This window comes from Podarcis bocagei (genome assembly GCF_964188305.1).
Source record: "Podarcis bocagei genome assembly, chromosome: 15".
NCBI classification, from domain to species: Eukaryota; Metazoa; Chordata; class Lepidosauria; order Squamata; family Lacertidae; genus Podarcis; species Podarcis bocagei.
This window is the reverse complement of record NC_138141.1, coordinates 21926824-21945903: the sequence shown is the minus strand read 5'-3', so window position 1 is coordinate 21945903 and position 19080 is coordinate 21926824. Positions and strand designations below refer to the sequence as shown.

The 19080-nt window shown below is 48.6% G+C and overlaps 1 protein-coding gene across 6 annotated transcripts in view; it reads left to right on the top strand.

Moving 5' to 3' along the window:
* The window catches only part of USP2 (ubiquitin specific peptidase 2), a 78178-nt gene that overhangs the window by 22189 nt on the left and 36909 nt on the right, over positions 1-19080 (top strand). For all 6 annotated transcript variants that reach the window (XM_081172580.1, XM_081172581.1, XM_081172579.1 and 3 more), the window contains one exon: positions 5740-6497. In XM_081172580.1, the coding sequence (XP_081028706.1) occupies positions 5740-6497 (758 nt within the window). The remainder of the gene's footprint in view (positions 1-5739; positions 6498-19080) is intronic.

Sequence of the window (19080 nt, the reverse complement as noted above, 5' to 3'; positions counted from 1 at the left end):
TCAGGGAAGACTTTTCCCTTCCCCATTTGCATCAAACTGGAGTCGATCCGTGCACCTGAATTATTGATGGAGAAGCCGCTTGTGTTGAGCTGAAAGGAGTAGAGGGGGCAGGGCTGCTTGCAAAGCTCCTCTAATCCCCACCCCGCAGCTGAAAGGCAAGGCCAGGCTGCAGCAAGCACCCCCCCCCCCGATAATATTTATTATTTTCCATACATAGACATAACAAAAGAAAAAGTTGACAATAATAAAGGAAAAAAGAGAAATATAAAAAAGAGAAAGAAAAAAGAATATGAAACATAAAATAGAACAAATCGTCACTACACTAACAATTAATTAATTAATTAAAATCCATCTGAATTAATTAATTAAATTCCATCTGAATTTCTTAGTAATTATATGTAGCAGTTTCCAATATCATTATTTCATAAAACCATATCACAGTCATAATCATATTTCCTAACTTTTCCTATCATACATTTTCTTACTTGTTTATCTAATCCCAGTTTAGTCCTAGGCCTATTTGATTCTTTCAAGTGATTACATATCTTTAATATTACAATATTTATTCAGATAGTCTTTAAATTTCTTCTAGAACAGCAAGCACTTTCCTTGCAGAAAGTCCCAGGTTCAATCATCCACTTTTTTTTAAAAAAAAGGATCAAGTGATGGGAAAGACCTGCTGCCAGTCAGAGCATGGAATACTAGCTAGGCAGACTTAGTGACCTGGCGGTGTAGGAGACGGTGTCTCCCTCTGTTCCAGCAGCCCCACAACCCCACCTTCCAAACACTGCTTCGAGATTTTGAAAAGATTGAGCGGTTTGTCTGTGCTTTTAAATCAAGGCACGGGCACAGATCAAGAATGTGGCACAGAGCTCCTGAACTTGCAGGTGGTGCCACTGCTCGCTCGACAGCTTTTGCTAAACACGAAGCCAACTTTTCCCCACCCCGAAGCCTTTTTCAGTCTGCAAGTCCGCAGAGAGCACTCTATACCTTTAAAGCACACCTGAGGCGCATTCTTTCCCTCAGAGGATTCTGGGAACTGTAGTCTAGCAGAGTTACAGAGTTACAGTTCCCAGCAACCCTTCCCAAACTACAGGGCCCATAATTCTTTGAGCGAGGAAATGTGCTTTGAATGTGCTTTAAATACATAGCTGTATACATAGCCCTTGCCTGCTCTATCTTCTTCATGACAGTCCTTCAGATATGTGGGGAGCTGCTATCATATCTCCTCTTAATCTTCTCTTCAGATTAAATTTAGCCAGTTCTTTATAGGACTTGGGCCACATATCCGAACCATATGTTTGAAGCACTCTTGAATTTAAAAATGCTTGAAATGGAATATTTTTTTTTTTTAATGGCAAACTTGGAGCATCTACCCAGAAGTAAATTTGCTCACAGCTGGGCCCCATTTGCACTGCACATTTCAAACACTCTTGAACAGTCATGGCTTCCCCCAAAGATTTCTGGGAGCTGTAGTTTGTTAAGGGTGCTGAGAGTTGTTAGGAAACTCCCCTGGTACCCCCCACAGACTTACAATTCCCGGAGTGGTTTAGCAATCAGTTCTCTTACTAGGGAACTCTGAGAATTGTAGCTCTGTGAGCGGAATTGGCACCTCCTAATGACTTTCAGCACATTAACAAACCAGATTTCCCAGAATTCTCTGGGAGAAGCCATGACTTTATTATAATAGTGCTTTAAATGTATGGTGAAGATGTGGCCTGGGTATACAGACACATTACTATCACACTTGCCTTTCTCCTTTTGACACGTCCCTGCCTGTCAATGTCCATCTTAAAATGTGATGCCCAGAACTGGGCACAAGATGTTCTTGAACTACAACTCCCATCATCCTCTTCCACTGGGCATGCTAGCTAGGAATGATGGGAGTTGTAGTCCAGTGTCTTCTAGTCACCTTAGCTTGAGAGAGGCTTCCAGGAACAGCCTTTGTGATTCAGACGCATCGCCAGCAAGTGCAGTTATGGGGTAAAATACATGCAGAGCAAAATAGCTCTGAATGACTCAGGCAAGTGAGTCTAGGCCACACGCCGACAGGATTAATAAAATCCCACGGAGTCATTAGCCAGTTTGACCTGGGGGGGCTGGGAAATAATTGCCCTAGACGTGACAATTGGTCAGGCCACGAGCAGGGCAGTCGTTGAGTCACTCCCCAAAGCAAATGGTAGTGGAGAGTCAGTCCCAACAATCATCCCGCTGGAATGGAGGGCTTACATAAGACTTGCTAGTAACTATAACCTTTATTGTTTGGATTAAATAGAGCAAAGTGGAGTTTGAGATGGTTGAATAAGAGCAAGCACAGCATGCACAATCCCTCACAGAGGGAGATGGCGGCAGCAGTTTGTGCAGCAGATACTTCCAAGGTTAGATTACTGCAATGTGCTCTGTGTGGGGCTTCCCTTGCGCTCAACCCGTCAGTTCCAACTGCCTGGACCAATGGTCAGGACGAAGGGAGCTGTGGCCCAGAGCTGCTGGCAGGTACTAGGTTGTGGAAGGGCTGTGATCAGGTTGTGCCGGGTTCCCGGGAGAGTTCAGGTTTCAGCAAGAGGCTGCTGGAACAAGGAAGCAAGAAAAGCAAGTGTAGCTTTTTCTGGGCAGCCTAAAAGCCAGCAAGCACCGGGATCTGCCTGCAAGGCTCAGCCGAGCACGGCGTGGGAAGATGGTGCTCGCGAGGTAGAGAGCAGAAGTGGAAAACAGGGCTGTCAGAGGCCTCTTATTAGCAGAGCTGGAGATTTAATCTTAGGCCCAGCATTGCGTTTCCTAGAAGCGACACTAGGGGTCGTGCTTCTGCATGAGCAAAGCAGTCTGTTTGGCCCTGGGAGGTAGTGGCGGCAATCGCGCACAACGCAACCTGCACGGCGCACCTCGTGATTGCACATGATGGGTCAAGTGCGGGCAGCTGCGGGTCACCCTGGGCGATGAGGCGCTTGGGAAGCGGCTAAGGCAGGCGGGCATGAGGCCTATCGCTGCTGGGAAAAGCTTACCTGAAGGCGTCTGCAGGTGTGCTGCAAGTGTAGAGGTTCATGAAAGAACATGTCGTTCCCAGGGAGCTGTGTTTTGGAGGCAGTTCCCTTGGCAAATGGCCATGCTATTTTTATTTCCTGAGATAGGAAAGGCTGTGCCTTGAATAGCTGGGTGGCAGGCAGAAATCCCACAGGTGAAGCCCCCTGCCATCTTCATGCAGTAATAGTATGTGGCCAGCCTGGTAAAAAAGTGGTCTCAACTAGTATCTTATTACGGTATCTAATTTCTTTCCGCATAGCCTGTAAGACAGAGTTGTTCTGCCTGGCCTTTGGCTTAGAATCAGTTTGACTCCCTCCCCCTCTTTCTTTCTTTTTTCCTTTCTCCTCCTGTGATGAGGCTGCATTTTAATGTTGTATTTTAATCTTGTTTTTAAGTTATATTTCAATCAACTTGTTTTTATTATTGGTTGTTAGCTGCCCTGAGCCCGGTCTTGGCTGGGGAGGGCGGGGTATAAATAAAATTATTATTATTATTATTATTATTATTATTATTATTATTATTATCTACACCGGTGTATTTTTTAGCCATGGGTCCTCGGGTGTTGCTGTATTATAAAACCCATCATCTCCAGCCAGCTTTGCTAGTGGTGCGGGATGATGGGAGTTATAGTCCAACAACATTTGGGGCCCCAAGATTGTAGAACACTGGTCTACACTGGCTGGCAGGGGCTCTCCAGAATTTCAGATGGGGGACATTCCCAAACCTATCTGGAGATGTCATCAGGGATTGAATTGTGCAAGCCGTACTTTTTCCCTGTTGAGTTTCTAAGGGATGGGAGAATTCCTCGTAGAATTGCCCCACTAATTCAGCTGTGTTAAAGGCACAACAGTACCAGAGTGGCGTAATGGTTAGAGTGTTGGACTACGACCTGGGAGTGCTGGGTTTGAATCCCCACTCGGCCATGAAGCCCACTGGGTGACCATCTCTTAGCCTAACCTACCTCACAGGGTCGGTGTGGGGAGGAAATAGGGAGGTGGAAAACCATATACACAACCTTGATCTCCTTGGAAGATAAAGGCCGTACACACACACACACACACACAGAGCGCTCTAAAGATCTGGGCCAGACAACTCTATTATCTGAGGTAGATCACAGAACTACAGTTCCCAGCCCCCTTAACAAACTACAGCACCCAGGATTCTTTGAGGGAAAGTCATTTGATTTAAATGTTCATTGGATGCGCTTTAAATGTATAATGGTGTGCAGTGCTTGCTGCTGCTTCTTTTTTAAGAAGAAAAGGTGCCGCTACTATGTGCCCTTGGGTATCACCCAGTAAAAAAAAACCCGCTGATGGTGTTGATCTGCAAGAAATTCTAGTTTGAAAGAGAGCTCCTCCGTGATATGATCGTATTGCTGTTCTGTTGCAAAGATAGTCTTGGTCAGAAGAGGGCGCCGGTGGCCTTTATGTAGGGCTGCAGGGTTTGCAAATGTAAACACACCTTAGCAAAGGAATCAAGGGTTGAGTTTCTGTTTATGCCACCTGCTGTTCCTGTTTTGGAGCTGGCTCCTTGGTGTTCTGACTCTGCGACACCTGCCTCCGGGGCTGGTTGATTCGCACCCACTGCCCCATTGAGATTTTAGTTTCCCACGGACACCTATGTGGTTGCATTTTTTGAATCTGCACACACACACACACAGCATTACTATTTCCTTTTAAAAAATTACTTTGTTTTATTTATTAAGAATATTAGAATGAGTTATAGGAAAAGGAAAGGAAAATATAGAGGAAAACAACAATAACAATAGAACAGTGGAATTTAATTAAGATTAAAGAACTATATAAAACATATGTAGATGGATGAACTTATTGTTTCCCTCAAATATACACTGATTCACAGGTCACTATGGTTTCAGTAAATGTGTTGGAAAGATCATTAAATTTATCTATACATAATCTTTGTCTGAAAACGATCCGTTCAAGGGTTGCAAGAGTTGCCATGTCATCTATCCATTGATCAAAAGCGGTCGTCTTTTTGTCCTTCCAATGTATCAAGATCAATCTTTTGGAGGTGTAAGGGCACATCGATCAATAATCAAGCCCCATATATTAGGTATATAATTAAAGATAATGTTATCTTTTGACAATCCCCCGCAATACGTGAAAACAACAGGTCAAGTTCCTCAAACTACATTTCAAACCAGCATTAAAGCACAATTTGCCCTGATGCAGTGGCCAACATCATCTGCACCTTAGTTTTCAAAAGCATGTCTCATGAAGGTCTTAGCCTGCCAGTGGAAGGCTATTATTATTATTTATTGAATTTATATACCGCCCTATACCCGGAGGGCAAAGAGGGAGCCAGTCTAGCGTTTCTTGGGAGAAACTTCCATGATGTGGGGGCAGCCACAGAAAAGGCTCTCTCATGTCACACCAACCATGCTTCTGGTGTTGATGGGACCGAGAGAAGGCGATCAGTATAAATGAAAACATGAGACTTACGGTTTTGTTACATATGATTTTATTTTGGAGTTGTCTGTTTATTTTGGAGTTGTTTGTTGTAAAGAAGGTATATTATGTGAATAAAATAATAAAGGATTGGGGGGGGGGGGAGAGAGAAGGTGTTTACCTGAGGATCTTTATACCTAGGCAGGTTCATATAGGGAGAGACGCTCTTTCAGGAAACCTGGGCCCAACCCTGATAATAGTAGTGGGCCGTCCTTAGCTTAACCGCTGTCATCGTGTCCTCCTTTTTTTCTAGCCAATGCCACCAGCGCCGCCCCCAGTGCCCCATCCCGCAGGATGTCCCAGCTGTCTTCCACCTTGAAACGCTATGTCGACACTCCCCGCTACTCGGACACCTCGTCGTACAGCAAGGCCTCCACCAGCTATGGGAACTATTCTTCCTACTCCTCCAACCTGTCCTCCTCCTACCCGGACAAGGAGAAAATCAGTCTCAAGCCCACCGCGCCCTCCAGCTACCTCCGGACATCGGGCACCACCGCGTCCTCCTCCTCCTTGACCTACGACAGGCGGCTGCTCCAACGCCCGGACTCCAGCACCAGGCTCAGCCCCAGCTATGGACGGATTCCGGTGAGAACCCCGGGCAGCGGGGGGCTGAGCGGAGGGGCCCCCAGCTACTCCTATGGCAACAGCCCATCCACCAGCTACGGCGCCACGCTGGGCCGCAAGAAATCCAGTAGCCACTCGGACCTGGCGCGGGACATCACCTCCATGCACCTGTCGGACTCGTACCGCGCCGACCCGCCCCCTGCCCGTGCCTCGTACATCGCCCGCAGCCGCCAGGACCTGTGCCCGCTGCAGAGCTACTACCGGTCGGATTATGTCAATGACTACCTGGAGTCCAGCAGGCGCAAAGGCGGGCGGTCCCCAGGCTCCGGCCTCCACGGCTCCACCCCAGAGGTCATCACGCCCACCCTGCGCCCCACCAGCTGCTCCTCGACTCAACCATGGGAGCGGACAGACAGTCGGACGGACATCTTGGCCAAGGAGGCCCAGGTAGGGCTCTGCTCTGGCTTCGGGGATGGAAGTGGGGCGGGAGGCCTTGCATTGTGGTGCCAGGGAAAAGGGAGTTGGCATTGTTGCTGCGTGTGTCGCAGGGCACAGCCCCAGCCTGAACAAGGCCTGTGCAAGGGGTTAGTTAGGAAGATAGGAAGCGGCCTCGTTCTTAGCCAGGCCATTGGTCCTTTTTAACTCAGTGCAGTTGTACCTTGGTTCTCAAACTCAATCTTTTCCAGAAGTCCACTCGACTCCCGAAAACATTCGAAAACCAAGGCACAGTTTCCAATTGGCTGCAGGAGCTTCCTGCACTCAATCGAAAGCCGCGTCAGACGTTCGGCTTCTGAAAAACATTTGCAAACCGGAACACTCACTTCCGGGTTTGCGGCGTTCAGGAGCCAAAACGTTCAAGTAACGAGGCATTCGAGAACCAAGGTACAACTGTATTGTGTCTACATTGGGGGGGGGGGACACTTCTGCTCACCCTGTGCCTAGAAAGCACAGGTCTGACCAGTTTTCCACTGTGCTTTCTAGGCATGGGTTTGAGCAATTTTGCCTTCCCCCCGCCTTTCTCCTCTGGCAAACCTGCTCTTTAGTGCTACATGAGAACTGCACGGGTTAATTCTGTGCCCAGAACAGCTGCCTACCAGCTCCATCTGGTATGCTGGTTGAGACCCTGCTTGCCTGCCCACTGTCTCACCAGGGTGGCAAACGCTCCGGTTATCTATCCCGCTTGGACTACTGCAGTGTGCTCTGCGTGGGGCTACCTTTGAAAGTGACTCAGAAACTTAATCCAGAATGTGGCTGCCAGACTAGTGACTGGGAGTGTCCGCCAGGACCATATAACACCGGTCCTAAAGGATCTTCACTGGCTCCCAGTAAATTTCCGAGCACAATTCAAAGTGCTGGTGCCGAGCTTTAAAACCTTAAGCTGCTTCAGCCCAGATAACTGAGGGAGCATCTGTACCCCCATCATTCAGCCTGGACAGTGAGATCCAGCTCCAAGGACCATCTGGAAGTTCACTCCCTGGGAGAAATTACAGGGAACCAGGCAGTGTGCCTTCTCAGTAGTAGTGCCCGCCTTGTGGAACACTCTCCCATCAGATGTCAAAGAGATAAACAATTATATGGCCTTCTGTAGACATCTTAAGGCAGCCCTATATCAGGAAGTGTTTAATGTCTGGTGTAGTGTGCGTTTTTTTGTATTCTCTTGGAAGCTGCACAGAGCGGTTGGGGCAACCCAGTCAGATGTGCCGTGTATAAGTAATAAATTATTATTATTATTATTATTATTATTATTATTATTATTATTATTATTATTATTATTATTAACAGCAATCCACTTAAAGCCCAGCTGCTGTTTGTTCTGATTCTGCACTAGAGATTGGGTTCCCAGGGGAAAGCTTGCAGAGAAACGGATGTGTGGATTAGCCCTGTGTGGCTGCGGGTCTCTGGGATTTCAGGCAGGGGACATTTTCAGCTCTGCCTGGAGATACCAGAGATTGAAGTTGGGCCCCTCTTCCTGCACAGCAGATGCTCTATGACTGAGCTACAGCCTTTCTCCAATAGGGAAACCTCCAGTTTGAAAAATGCATGTACCACCAGGGCTTAAAGAGCACAAGTAGCCATTTAATTGATCCACTGGTAAGATATTTCTTTAAAAACAAACTTAAAAACCTCTTTTTCGGTAGGCTAAAAAGATGCCCTGATTCATCAAGCTGTGGGCTTTAAAATAATTACAATTCTACAGCTCCTCTTAAAACGGCAAGCGGCTAGTGACATCTTAGAAGGAGCATTCCCTCCGGGGTGAGAATGCTGCTCGTGAGGCAAGTGTGTGGGAACCACAACTCCCATCAGCCCCTGCTGGCATGGCCAGCAGCCAGGGATGATGGGAGCTGTAGTTCAACCTCTGGAGGGCAGAAGGCTTCCCCACACCTGTTCTAAAGGCACCCTCTAGCCCTTAAGGTGTTGTTATCGGATTCCAGCTCTCATTATTCCTGATTGTTGGCTGTGCTGACTGGGGCTGATGGGAGTCGGGAGCCCAACAACCTCCAGAGGGCACCGGGTTGGGGAAAGCTGCTTTTAACACTGGAACTTGCGGACATCCCCGAGAAGCTTAATGTTGGAAGGTTTAGGATGGGCAAAAGCAAGTCACTTCTTCACACAGCGCATAGCTAAACCTAGACGGCTTTAAAAGAGGATGAGACGAATTCATGGAGAAGAGGGCTATCGATGGCTAGTAGCCACAATGACTATGCTCTGCCTTTGCAGTCGGAGGCAGTAATGTTTCTGAATGCCAGCTGTTGGAAACCACAGGAGAGGGAGCGGACTCTTGTGTTCAGGTTCTGTTTGAGGGCTTCGCAATGACATCTCTGGCTGATCACTGTGAAAAAAGGATGCTGCACTGGATCGGCCCCTGGCCTGATCCAGCAGGACTTTTCTTAAGTTCTTAAGTTCATAAGGTGATGGCGCTTTGCTGTGGCACAGCAGAGTCAATCGATCGCCTACGGTTCCTTTAATCTGGTTCCCCATCCTTCAGTGCATCCCGTGTCACTCTTCCAGATTCAGCACCAGTTTGCTCCGTTTTGCAGGCTTAAGTTTGCTTTAACGGTTGCTGGATTTGCTTTGCTTTTCGGGCACAGAAGTTGCCCCTTGGCTTCAGCGAGTAAACACACCAAGCAGGAGCTTTTGTCAAATGGAAGAGATCTGGTTGTTTTTGTTTGCTTTCCTTTCCAGGCTGTCTGTGTGTGGAATAACAGGTTTCGCTGGCTTAGCATACTGTGATATTTTTCTGCAGGGAGCAGGGATGGAGGTTAGTTCCAGGTACCCACAGCCCTGTTCCCCTACTTCAGAATTATTGCTGGGTAGGGTGGGAGCATGCAAGTTTTGGTCATTTTGAAACTCACTCATTGCTGAGCACTAGGTAAATCTTGGCTCACGTTCAGCTCTGGGTCTATGTTGGTCTCAACTTCCCATGCGCTTCTGGGTCTTTTCTGCACCTGGGGCCACCAGGAAATGCGGTCATGTCACGGCGACCCGGTTTTGTCATGCCAGGGTCAGGTCAAACGTGGCCAAACTTGAGTCACTTGTTCCCACAACCAGCCTTTGCCCCAGGCTCTCTGTGTTCCTGGATCAGAAACACCTGAGCAGCCGCAGTGCGAAATATTTCTGCAAAGAGCAATGTCGGTCACCAACGTGCCCTCATGGATGCAGGGCCAAGGAGAAACCGACAACTGTCTGGAGCGAATGGAAAGTTCTGCCGGGCATGGATTTAACTCTCTGTGGTTCCTGTTCTCAAAACGGCAGGCTTAAGCAAAGCCTGTTCAGGTTTGGTTCTTGTAATGCGACATATTATTGAGAGCCATATTATTATATTGAGAGCCAGTGTGGTGCAGTGGTTAAGAGCAGTGGACTCGTAATCTGGTGAACTGGGTTCGCGTCTCCGCTCCTCCACATGCAGCTGCTGGGTGACCTTGGGCTGGTCACACTTCTCTGAAGTCTCTCAGCCTCACTCACCTCACAGAGTGTTTGTTGTGGGGGAGGAAGGGAAATGAGATTGTTAGCCGCTTTGAGACTCCTTAAGGGGAGTGAAAGGCGGGGTATCAAGTCCAAAACACTCACTCATTCTCTCTCTCTCTCTCTCTCTCTCTCTCTCTCTCTCTCTCTCTCTCATATCATGTTCATTGGCCAGAATGTTCATTTGCGTGACAAATGCCTTTCCTTCACACTTCTTATTCACATTGACAGGCAGGACTTTCTCAGAAGTCACGGGAGGTGGGCTCCAAGCTGTGTTAGAAACTCAGATATATAAGCTGAGCACCAAATCGCTCCTTTAAAAGAGGATTATGGCCACTAGAACAGAATACCTAGTTGCTATTTTGGAGGCAGACTGCTCGAAAGTCGAATTTTTTCAATATGACTTTTTGATTCCTGAAATTCATTCTGATTGTGCAGATAAAATGTAATGGGTAGAATTCTACAGGATGTGCTGCTGGTGTGTGCCAAAAAAAGTCAATATCCATCCAAGGATCCCCAGATATGCGCCTACAGGTGGCGGAGACATCAGACGCCATCCTGGCACCCGGGCATCTTCACTCGGTCGCAAGTGGCCGATAGCCAGGTGCAAAGTTCAGCTGACAAATTTCAGACACTGGTTCCAAGGTAAAACAAGCTTCCCGTGTCAGGATGGAGAACCTGTGGCTCTTGCTGGACTACAGCTGCCATCTTTCTGCTTGTGGCTGGTGGGAGCAAATGAAACATAGGAATCTGCCGCGAGATAATCTCGTTCAGCATGGTTTGGATTACTATAACTTGGTACGATTCTCCAGACTTTCAGACAGGCTGTCTTCCCTCTTAACTGGAGATACCATCGGGAATTGAACTAGCAACCTGCACAGGCATTCCTGCCCAACACGCAGACTAATCTCTGTTGCAGGAATGTTAGTGCAGTTTTTATTTTATTTATTGGATTTATATACAGTGGTACCTCGGGTTAAGTACTTAATTCATTCCAGAGGTCCATTCTTAACCTGAAACTGTTCTTAACCTGAAGCACCACTTTAGCTAATGGGGCCTCCTGCTGCCACCGCGCCGCCAGAGCCCGATTTCTGTTCTTATCCTGAAGCAAAGTTCTTAACCCGAGGTACTATTTCTGGGTTAGCGGAGTCTGTAACCTGAAGCGTATGTAACCTGAAGTGTATGTAACCCGAGGTACCACTGTACTGACCTATACCCAGAGGTATCAGGGCAGTTCACAGAAAAGATCACAATATATAAAATCGAAACAAGAACAATAACCCAATAATAACTCCTCCCCCCCCGCAAAAAAGAGCCACATTTTAAAAGGGTATAGGATGTCCATCAGGTCAACCAAAGGCCTGGCTAAAAAGGAACGTTTTTGCCTGACACCTAAAGGTGTATAATGAAGGCGCCAGGCGAACTTCCCTGGGGAGAGCATTCCACAGACGGAGAGCCACTGCAGAGTATTATTTTGCTTCATTCCTCCTATCCTACAGTGACTTGCACCCTGAAAGCTAAATGAACATATCTGTGTGCATCGCACGACACACGCAAACATGACTTCTAGAGCACAATACTCCCAAGGTAGCTAAGTGCAACGAGATACTACAGCGCATGATGATATTGACATAGTTACCGTGGTTAGTTATTAACTATAAATGGATAATACACCTGTTACGCCTAGGAGGGCAGGTTCTGGGGGTCGCTCCATTATCCTATCTAACGTGCCGTGTGTGAGAGCTTCCTAAAAGCGGAGAGAAAGGAGAAAGGTGAGGTGACCTGCCTAAGAAACACATCCTGGGGCACAAGCCCTAGGCATGGAGCCCTGCCTCAGATTAGGCCCCCTCAATGCCAAGATTCTCAGGCCTTCTCGCCCTTGGGACTGAGTCTCCCGGGAGGACCAATTCCTCCCAGTCCTGGCAGCGAACAGGTGATCTGGCAGCAGAGCTCAGAGCCTGTGTAATTAAGTCTCCCTGTCAGTCTCTCCCTCCCTGCTTGGCACTAGTCCCCTGAGTTTATGTAACAGGTATAATTGTTTAATGCTCGCTTAAGAACACACACAAACTCTTGCTATGTCAATAGGCCCCCGTGGAGCAGATTAGAGAAGGTCTGGGGTGGGGCCCGCCGAGAGGTGCTCCCCAGAGTGTGTCACGGACCCAGACAGCTGTCTCAGCACATGGAGGTGTGTGTGCACATGTGTATATGCACACAGGCGCCTCAAGGGCGTGCTTCCCTGGTTCTTCCTCTGCGCATGATAGAGCAATGTGCAATTAGTTCGCCTTTAGGGATGCGACGCGCGCGGGATGTTTGGCGCATGAGCTCACACCCGCAGCACACCGTCAGAGCGCTTTTGTGTCGCATTTAAATATTCGTGGCTTCCCACTGAGTCCACAGCCAGCCCTCAGCAGAGGACCCCAAATAGTGACACTGTAAGGTTCCCAATTTATTTCCCCGTCCGTAAGTCTATAAAGTCATTGCCCTTAGATTGGTGTCAGGCAGGGACCCCTTTGAAGCAGACTCTCACCATTTTCAGGCCCACATTTTCAGTTTTGAATGGCATACCCATTCAAAGTGCGAGAGTGATGGCTGAGGGTGCTGCTGAGCACGCACAGAGTGAATTCCTTTCTCGCCTAAGTAACTGCAACTGGTCTCCACGTGTTTAAGATTGGAGGGCAGGACTTTCACATCATGCTTTCAAGAGCCTGTCATGTGCTCACCCCCTTTTCACAAATAAATATTATTGATAGGGAAGGACGGTTGAGAAAAATGAGGGGGTCATATTATTATTATTATTATTATTATTATTATTATTTATTTATTTATTTATTTATTTATTTATTTATTTTAAAAAATCAGTGGGACAGCCCAGCTAATCTAAGTACAGTGGTACCTCGGGTTACGAACTTAATTCGTTCCGTAGGTCCATTCTTAACCTGAAACCGCTCTTAACCTGAGGTACCACTTTAGCTAATGGAGCCTGCCGCGCCGCTGCCTCGCAATTTCTGTTCTCATCCTGGGGCAAAGTTCTTAACCCGAGGTACTGCTTCCAGGTTAGTGGAGTCTGTAAGCAAAACCTCCACAAAGAATGTTGTTTCTGTGGTTTGGAATCTCCATGGAGAGATTTAAAAACATATTTCCTAAGCTTGTTTCCTGGTTACGTTCCCAAGTGAAGTAAGACGAGCAAAAGCATTTCGTCGAAGCCTTCATCCTTCTATTTGTGCAATGCAGTTTTGTGTGCGAAAACAAATCCCCTAAATAATGTTGCTTTCTATGGTTTGGAATCTCTGTGGACGGAGACAGTCTAGCAGAGTAATACTTGCGGAGGGGAGTGGCAGCGCATGCCCTTTTTGTGAGCTTATCAGGGGCATCAGATGGGTCACTGTGGGAAGCAGGAGGTTGGGCAAAGATGGATCTTTGCTGCCAACCCTGGCAGATTCAGAGCTAAGGAGGCACAGCGGTGATGCCCAGATTGGCATTGGAAGGAGTGCTCGGGACTGTGCTGTTGTTCTCTTCTGATGGCCGTGGCGCCCGCCTGAGAAGGGCCAGAACTGAGTTCTGGCGAGTTGCAGCTGGAAAAAAACACACCATGGCTTGGGAACAGAAAGAAGTTTCTGCTCCTCCTCCTCCTCCTCCTCCATCACCACTCCTTTTGTGATTCAGGATTCAGCTGTGTTTGACTAGCACCCAGAGCTGGCAGCTTAGAGGAAGAAGGAGGGTCCTGGCTGGGTGGAAGCAGGAAGAGTCGGCTGCAAGAGCTCGCTTGCCACGGCTGGCACGCTGGTACATTCAGTGCTGCGCCGCCACCAACTGTTTGTGAACACAGCAGAGATGACATAACCAGGGATGGGCAATGCCAAGGATGGCAGATCCAGCTGGCGTGCCACTCGCTGGGAGCAACAAAGGTGCCCTTCCAGTCTTGCAGCACTTGTTTTTATCCCTCCTCCATGGCCCAGCCCCTTGTTCCTGTCTCCACAGAGTGGCTGAAGGCTGCCATTTTAAAAGGTAGCATAGACACTCATGGGGGTGAGAGGATGCCTGCTTCATCATAAGACAAACCAGAGTTTGTCCTCCAAACCCTGTTTTCTCCAGTGTTGAGGTTATCATACGAGTCAGTGGGTGTATTTCTGAGCACGTGCGGAGTGCCACTCCCTCGCCCCTGGGCAGCAACCAGCTGCAACTTATTTGGGGCGAAGGGTATGTAAGTGAGAGGGCATAACCAGGACCCGAGTGTGTGCTGTGGTTCTGCGCAGACACAGAAACTGGCATCAAGTAATCCAGAAAACCTCAGTGTTGTGAAAAGCAACTTTCTGGTCCTCAAGATGGAAAATGCACGCTTGGAACTGTGTGGGTCAGGCTAGGTGCAATCTCAGAAGCTCTTCAGTGCCGCCAGTTTTGGTGTGGAAAGCCACTCGGGACATGCTCAGGGGCTCGCTCCGTTGCAATGCAGGTGGATGCAAGGTATACAGAAATGTCTTGAGAGCTAAGCCTTGGAGAACTATTTGTACAGATTAAGCCCTTCAGTAGACAGCGTTGCAAGGAGGGCTTGTTTGTTTGCTTGGCTGTCGCCGGTCACTTCCATAGCTCAGGGAAGTTTTCCATGTTTGCAGTAAACTCAGCTAGACTAGAAACGGGTGGCAGAGAGCACTTAACATTCTGGGAGACGCCTGCTTTGCAAAGGTTCACGTGCGCTTGCATGCATGCGTGGCCTTCTTGAACTCTCTCACACCACAGCCGGTAACTTTCCACTCCAGCCTGAGCAAAGCAGGTGGGCTGCATGGCGATTTACTGCTGGTTAGACCCAGTGCTTCACAGCTGGGCACACTGAGTTGGTGGAATCCAGAGGTAGGATGGCAGAGTGGACTGTACCACTTCATGGTAGAGGTGTCAGGCCAGCGGAGGGTACCATTTTCTCAATCCTCCCTCATTTAAAACAAACAGGGAATGAACTGGACTAGAACCTCACCCCCCCCCCTAATACATTAGTGTGAGTAGTAGTTGTTTTCTAACTTGCAGTCACTTTGTTTTTAAGTGAGAAAGGAACTTCCTACTCCGCCCCCATTCCATGCACACAGTCTGAAGTGGTACAGTTCTTTCCCCCCTCGTTTTAGGGCTCCACTACCTTGGTTCACAGATTGGGTAAAATGAATGAGGTAGAATAATATCGTTTATGCTAATTAATCACGTAAACGACGTTCGGCACGTCATTTCACCACAGCAGACCGTGAGACGAATAACGTAGCTTTTGTTTCGAAGGTGAACTCGTGTTGCGTGCGACAAAGGCAAGACAGAACAGGGAGCGATACTTAGAATTATAGAATCGTAGAGGTGGAAGGGGAACCCCAAGAGTCAATGTAGTCCAACCCCCTGAAATGCATGAATCTTCTGCATGGGCAGAGATTGCAGCACTTCTCAAGCAATGTGTATCTGAAGCCTAGAGCTTGTAGCCTCTAGTCCAGAAGCAACCATTGCTCCTGGTTCGGGTGGCCCCTCTAGTTCTGCCAACTTGACGCCTCCCTGCCCACATCCCAATCTGTAGCCATGCCCCTCCCCACCATTGAAGGTGCAGGTATGAAGTAATAGCAAAGGTGAAAGTACCTCTGAGCATGTGCAGAGTGCCTTTCCTCTCACTACTGGGGGAAATGCAACCTGGCCCCCATCACATAAAATTAAGGAGCAGGTGGTCTTTCCAGGGACTGGTGGCAGGACTCTAAGCCAAACCTGAACCCTGGCAAAATCTCTGTCGCTAACCGCCCACCAAATGCCAGCGCTGTTCCTCTTCTTCACACCCCATGCCAGCACTCTGAGAACAACCCAAAATTATTATTATTTAATTTGGGGGGGGGTGTAGGATTTTGAAGCTCACCGCTTATTCCAGCCTTCCTAAACCTAGAGTTTTGGACCACAGCTCACACCAGCCCCAGCCAGCACTGTAACAGTTGGTGGTATGAAATGTCATGGAATATCAGCTGGGAGCTGCAGGAGATGGACCAATTGCAAGCAAAGCAGGATGCCTGCCCTGGAACTTTTGCAGCTGCAAGCAGTACTGAAAGCACAAATCATCACAAAAAGGACCCAGAATGTCCTGGGAAGGTGAAACGTTCCCTCCATTGGCTTTTGAATATTACCGTTTCAATAAATGCCAGTTTGGGGTCTAATCCTCCAAATCAGTCAGTTTTTGCAGACATATCTTCTTTAAGGAGGCAGCTATTCTTTAGGGGGGCAGGGAGCTACTCTCCCCTCTCCCATCCCTAAATCCCTCCTCTCTCCTTCACTCAGAAATTCTTGCCTCTTCCTCCCCCTCTACTCCTCCTTCCGCTGGCCTGGCGTCAGCTGGCCCTGACCAAACACTGGGCTTGGCTGCTGGGTGGGAGGGGCTGTCGGCCTCCCAGCTGGCATTGCACACGCCTCCTTCACATGGGCACGCAGCGCACCATCTGGCTCCGTCTGGGACAGACACCGAGAAGGCCAGCAAAGCAGCTGGGGTGCTCCTGAGGGTCCCCGGGCAAGCGGTTATTTCTTTCACCCATGCACAGCCTCGAGACGGAAGCAGGCGCAAGAGTATGAGGCAGCGTGGATAACGGGGGATTTTGTCTGCCCCGATATCCCACTGACTTGGTATGCCTATTCACTTAGGATTGGAGGCAATCTGTTACATGTCGTTTGAGAACTGAAAGCGACCCAAGCTATCAGCGAATATTAGTCATGTTCTCCGGGTTGATTTCCATTGTGGACACGGGATGAATAAGCAAACATCGGCCGTTTCCACTCAACGTTTCTGTTCTTGTTGGAATTCTCTGTCATCCCTTCCTACCTATATGCGTGCCTGGCATGCAACGTAAGAATCAGCAGAGCAGAGTCCCAGATGATAGGAGGAAAACCCAATGCATTCTTCCCTAGCACGATGGGCCTACCAGAACCTTCATGCAAATATAGCCACTGATTTAGAGGCGGATAAGTTGGAAGACGACATGCATTGTCTTGAAGAAGCCTGGTTTTTGAAGCATGCTGGGATACATGGGCATTGCAGTCAACCTTCCCTTTTTTTTGCGAGAAATCCCCTTATTCCAGCACCGTTTCCCGCTGCTATCCCGGATTGTTAGATATCCCGTAGATTGTCCCCGGGACAGGTGAGGCTGCTGATCCCTTATTTTCAAATCTGAAAGTTGACAGCTATGTACATGGGGGACGTGCGGCCTTGCAGATGTTGCTCTGACCACTGGCCATGCTGGCTGGGGGAGTTGGAGTCCAGCTTCCAACAAGTAGAGGGCCACATGTTCCTTCCCCCCTGCCCTAATAGATACAGGTGTGTTCAGGGGTAGGATGTCCCATTTTGCCACCTGAGGCAAAATAGGAAATTGCTGCCTAGTGTGTGTACCACCCCTTGCTGCTTCCACCGAAACCACTTCCTAGGGTTCCATGGCTGCAGCTTCTGGGTTCTGGTGAGATTTCGCAAGGCCTCTGTGCGATCTCGCAGGGCTCTCACTGGAACCCGGAAGCCGACACAGCCACATCTCCTCGCTTCCTTGGCGGCGGCAGCAGCCGGGTACCAGCAGAGATGATCCTTGGATTCCATCACATGAGGCAGCTGCCTCAGTCTGCCTCACGAACAGGCCCGGCCCTGGGTTTGTGCCTTTGTGGGACATGAGGTTCAAGAACAGAGGAGCCTTTGGAGGATGCCGTTGTTATAAAAAGGACCCTCTTCCTTCACTTTTCACCCCAGAAGCAGTCACACCCATCTCTACACACATCCTGTAAATTCCTTCTTCATATGGTGCAGACAGTCTTCCCCACCCTGCTGTCCTGCAGGTGTTATTGGACTACAACTCCCATCATCCCCTAACCATTGGCCATACTGCCTGGGTCTTTGTGGGAGATGGAGGTCAGAGCCAGATACTGTAGTGTTCTTCTTAAGCTCTTGCATCATCTCTTTCAAGTATCTTTGGGGGGGAAGGAATAATTTTTAGCCAGTCATGTGTGACATCCGGTGGTTGTAGTAACCTGGCAGTGTGAACGCACTGCAAATCCCATGTGACTGGTGTGACCCCACAGCGCTGTCAGTTTAATGGCACGGAACACAGTCCCGGCCACACACTCCCATAAAACACACACACACACGCTCTTCGGGAATTTGCATTGCAACTTAACCAATCCATTTCTGTAACGGTTCTTATTTTGCTGCCTGACTCTTAAAACCCAAGACCAGCAAATAGCAGCAGGGATCATTAAGCTCCCCTCTCTGTAACCCCAGGGCATGCCTGTATTCAGTTACCAAATAGCTCAACCAAGAAGCATGCAGAGGGCATTTGGACTGGGCTGCCATAACCCCAAGTGACCCAGAAGAATTGCCTTGCAGAGCTGCTCCTATATTAAGCCACCCCAGGGAGGGAGGGAGGCTGGGACTTTGCCATCTTGGGGTGGGGCAGAACGAGAGGCACTTGTCGGCATGAGACTCCGCAGCTGAAAACAGGACCACTTTTGAAGAGGAGCAAACTTTTCCAGTGTCAGCCTAGGCTTGTTTCTTGCATCTGATCTGAGCTAGGAGGGAATGTTGCCATTTTGCTCTCCCAGCCCAGCACACATGGGTTGCCTCTGTTCTCGTAAGGCAGGGGCAGGCAGCCTCAGACCCAGGGGCAAGTGGCCCCTGAAAGGTTGCTCAGAAGAGAATGTGGCCCTCGGGTTGGAAAAAGTTCCCCACCCCTGTCAAAAAGAGAGCTGGGTTTAACCATATGGCAAGGTCCTTTCTTCATTTGACAAGGTCACCGAGCCCATTGACAGGTCAGGTATTCCAATAATACCACTCTGTAGATCAGGCTTCTCCAGATTTTTTTAGACAACAGTTCCCATCAGCTTCGGGGCTGGGGCTGATGGGAGTTGTAGTCCAAAGCATCCAGGGGGCACCTAGTGAGGGAAGGCTGGTGTACAGTAGATAATTGAAACAACAAAATAGATAAAACCACTGGAAAAGTTAAAACCGACAGCACAAGCAGAAGACTAAAATCAGTAAGCCTGCTGACCATAAAAACGGATAGATCCAAATGGCGCCCAAATTGAGTTTAAAGGCCTT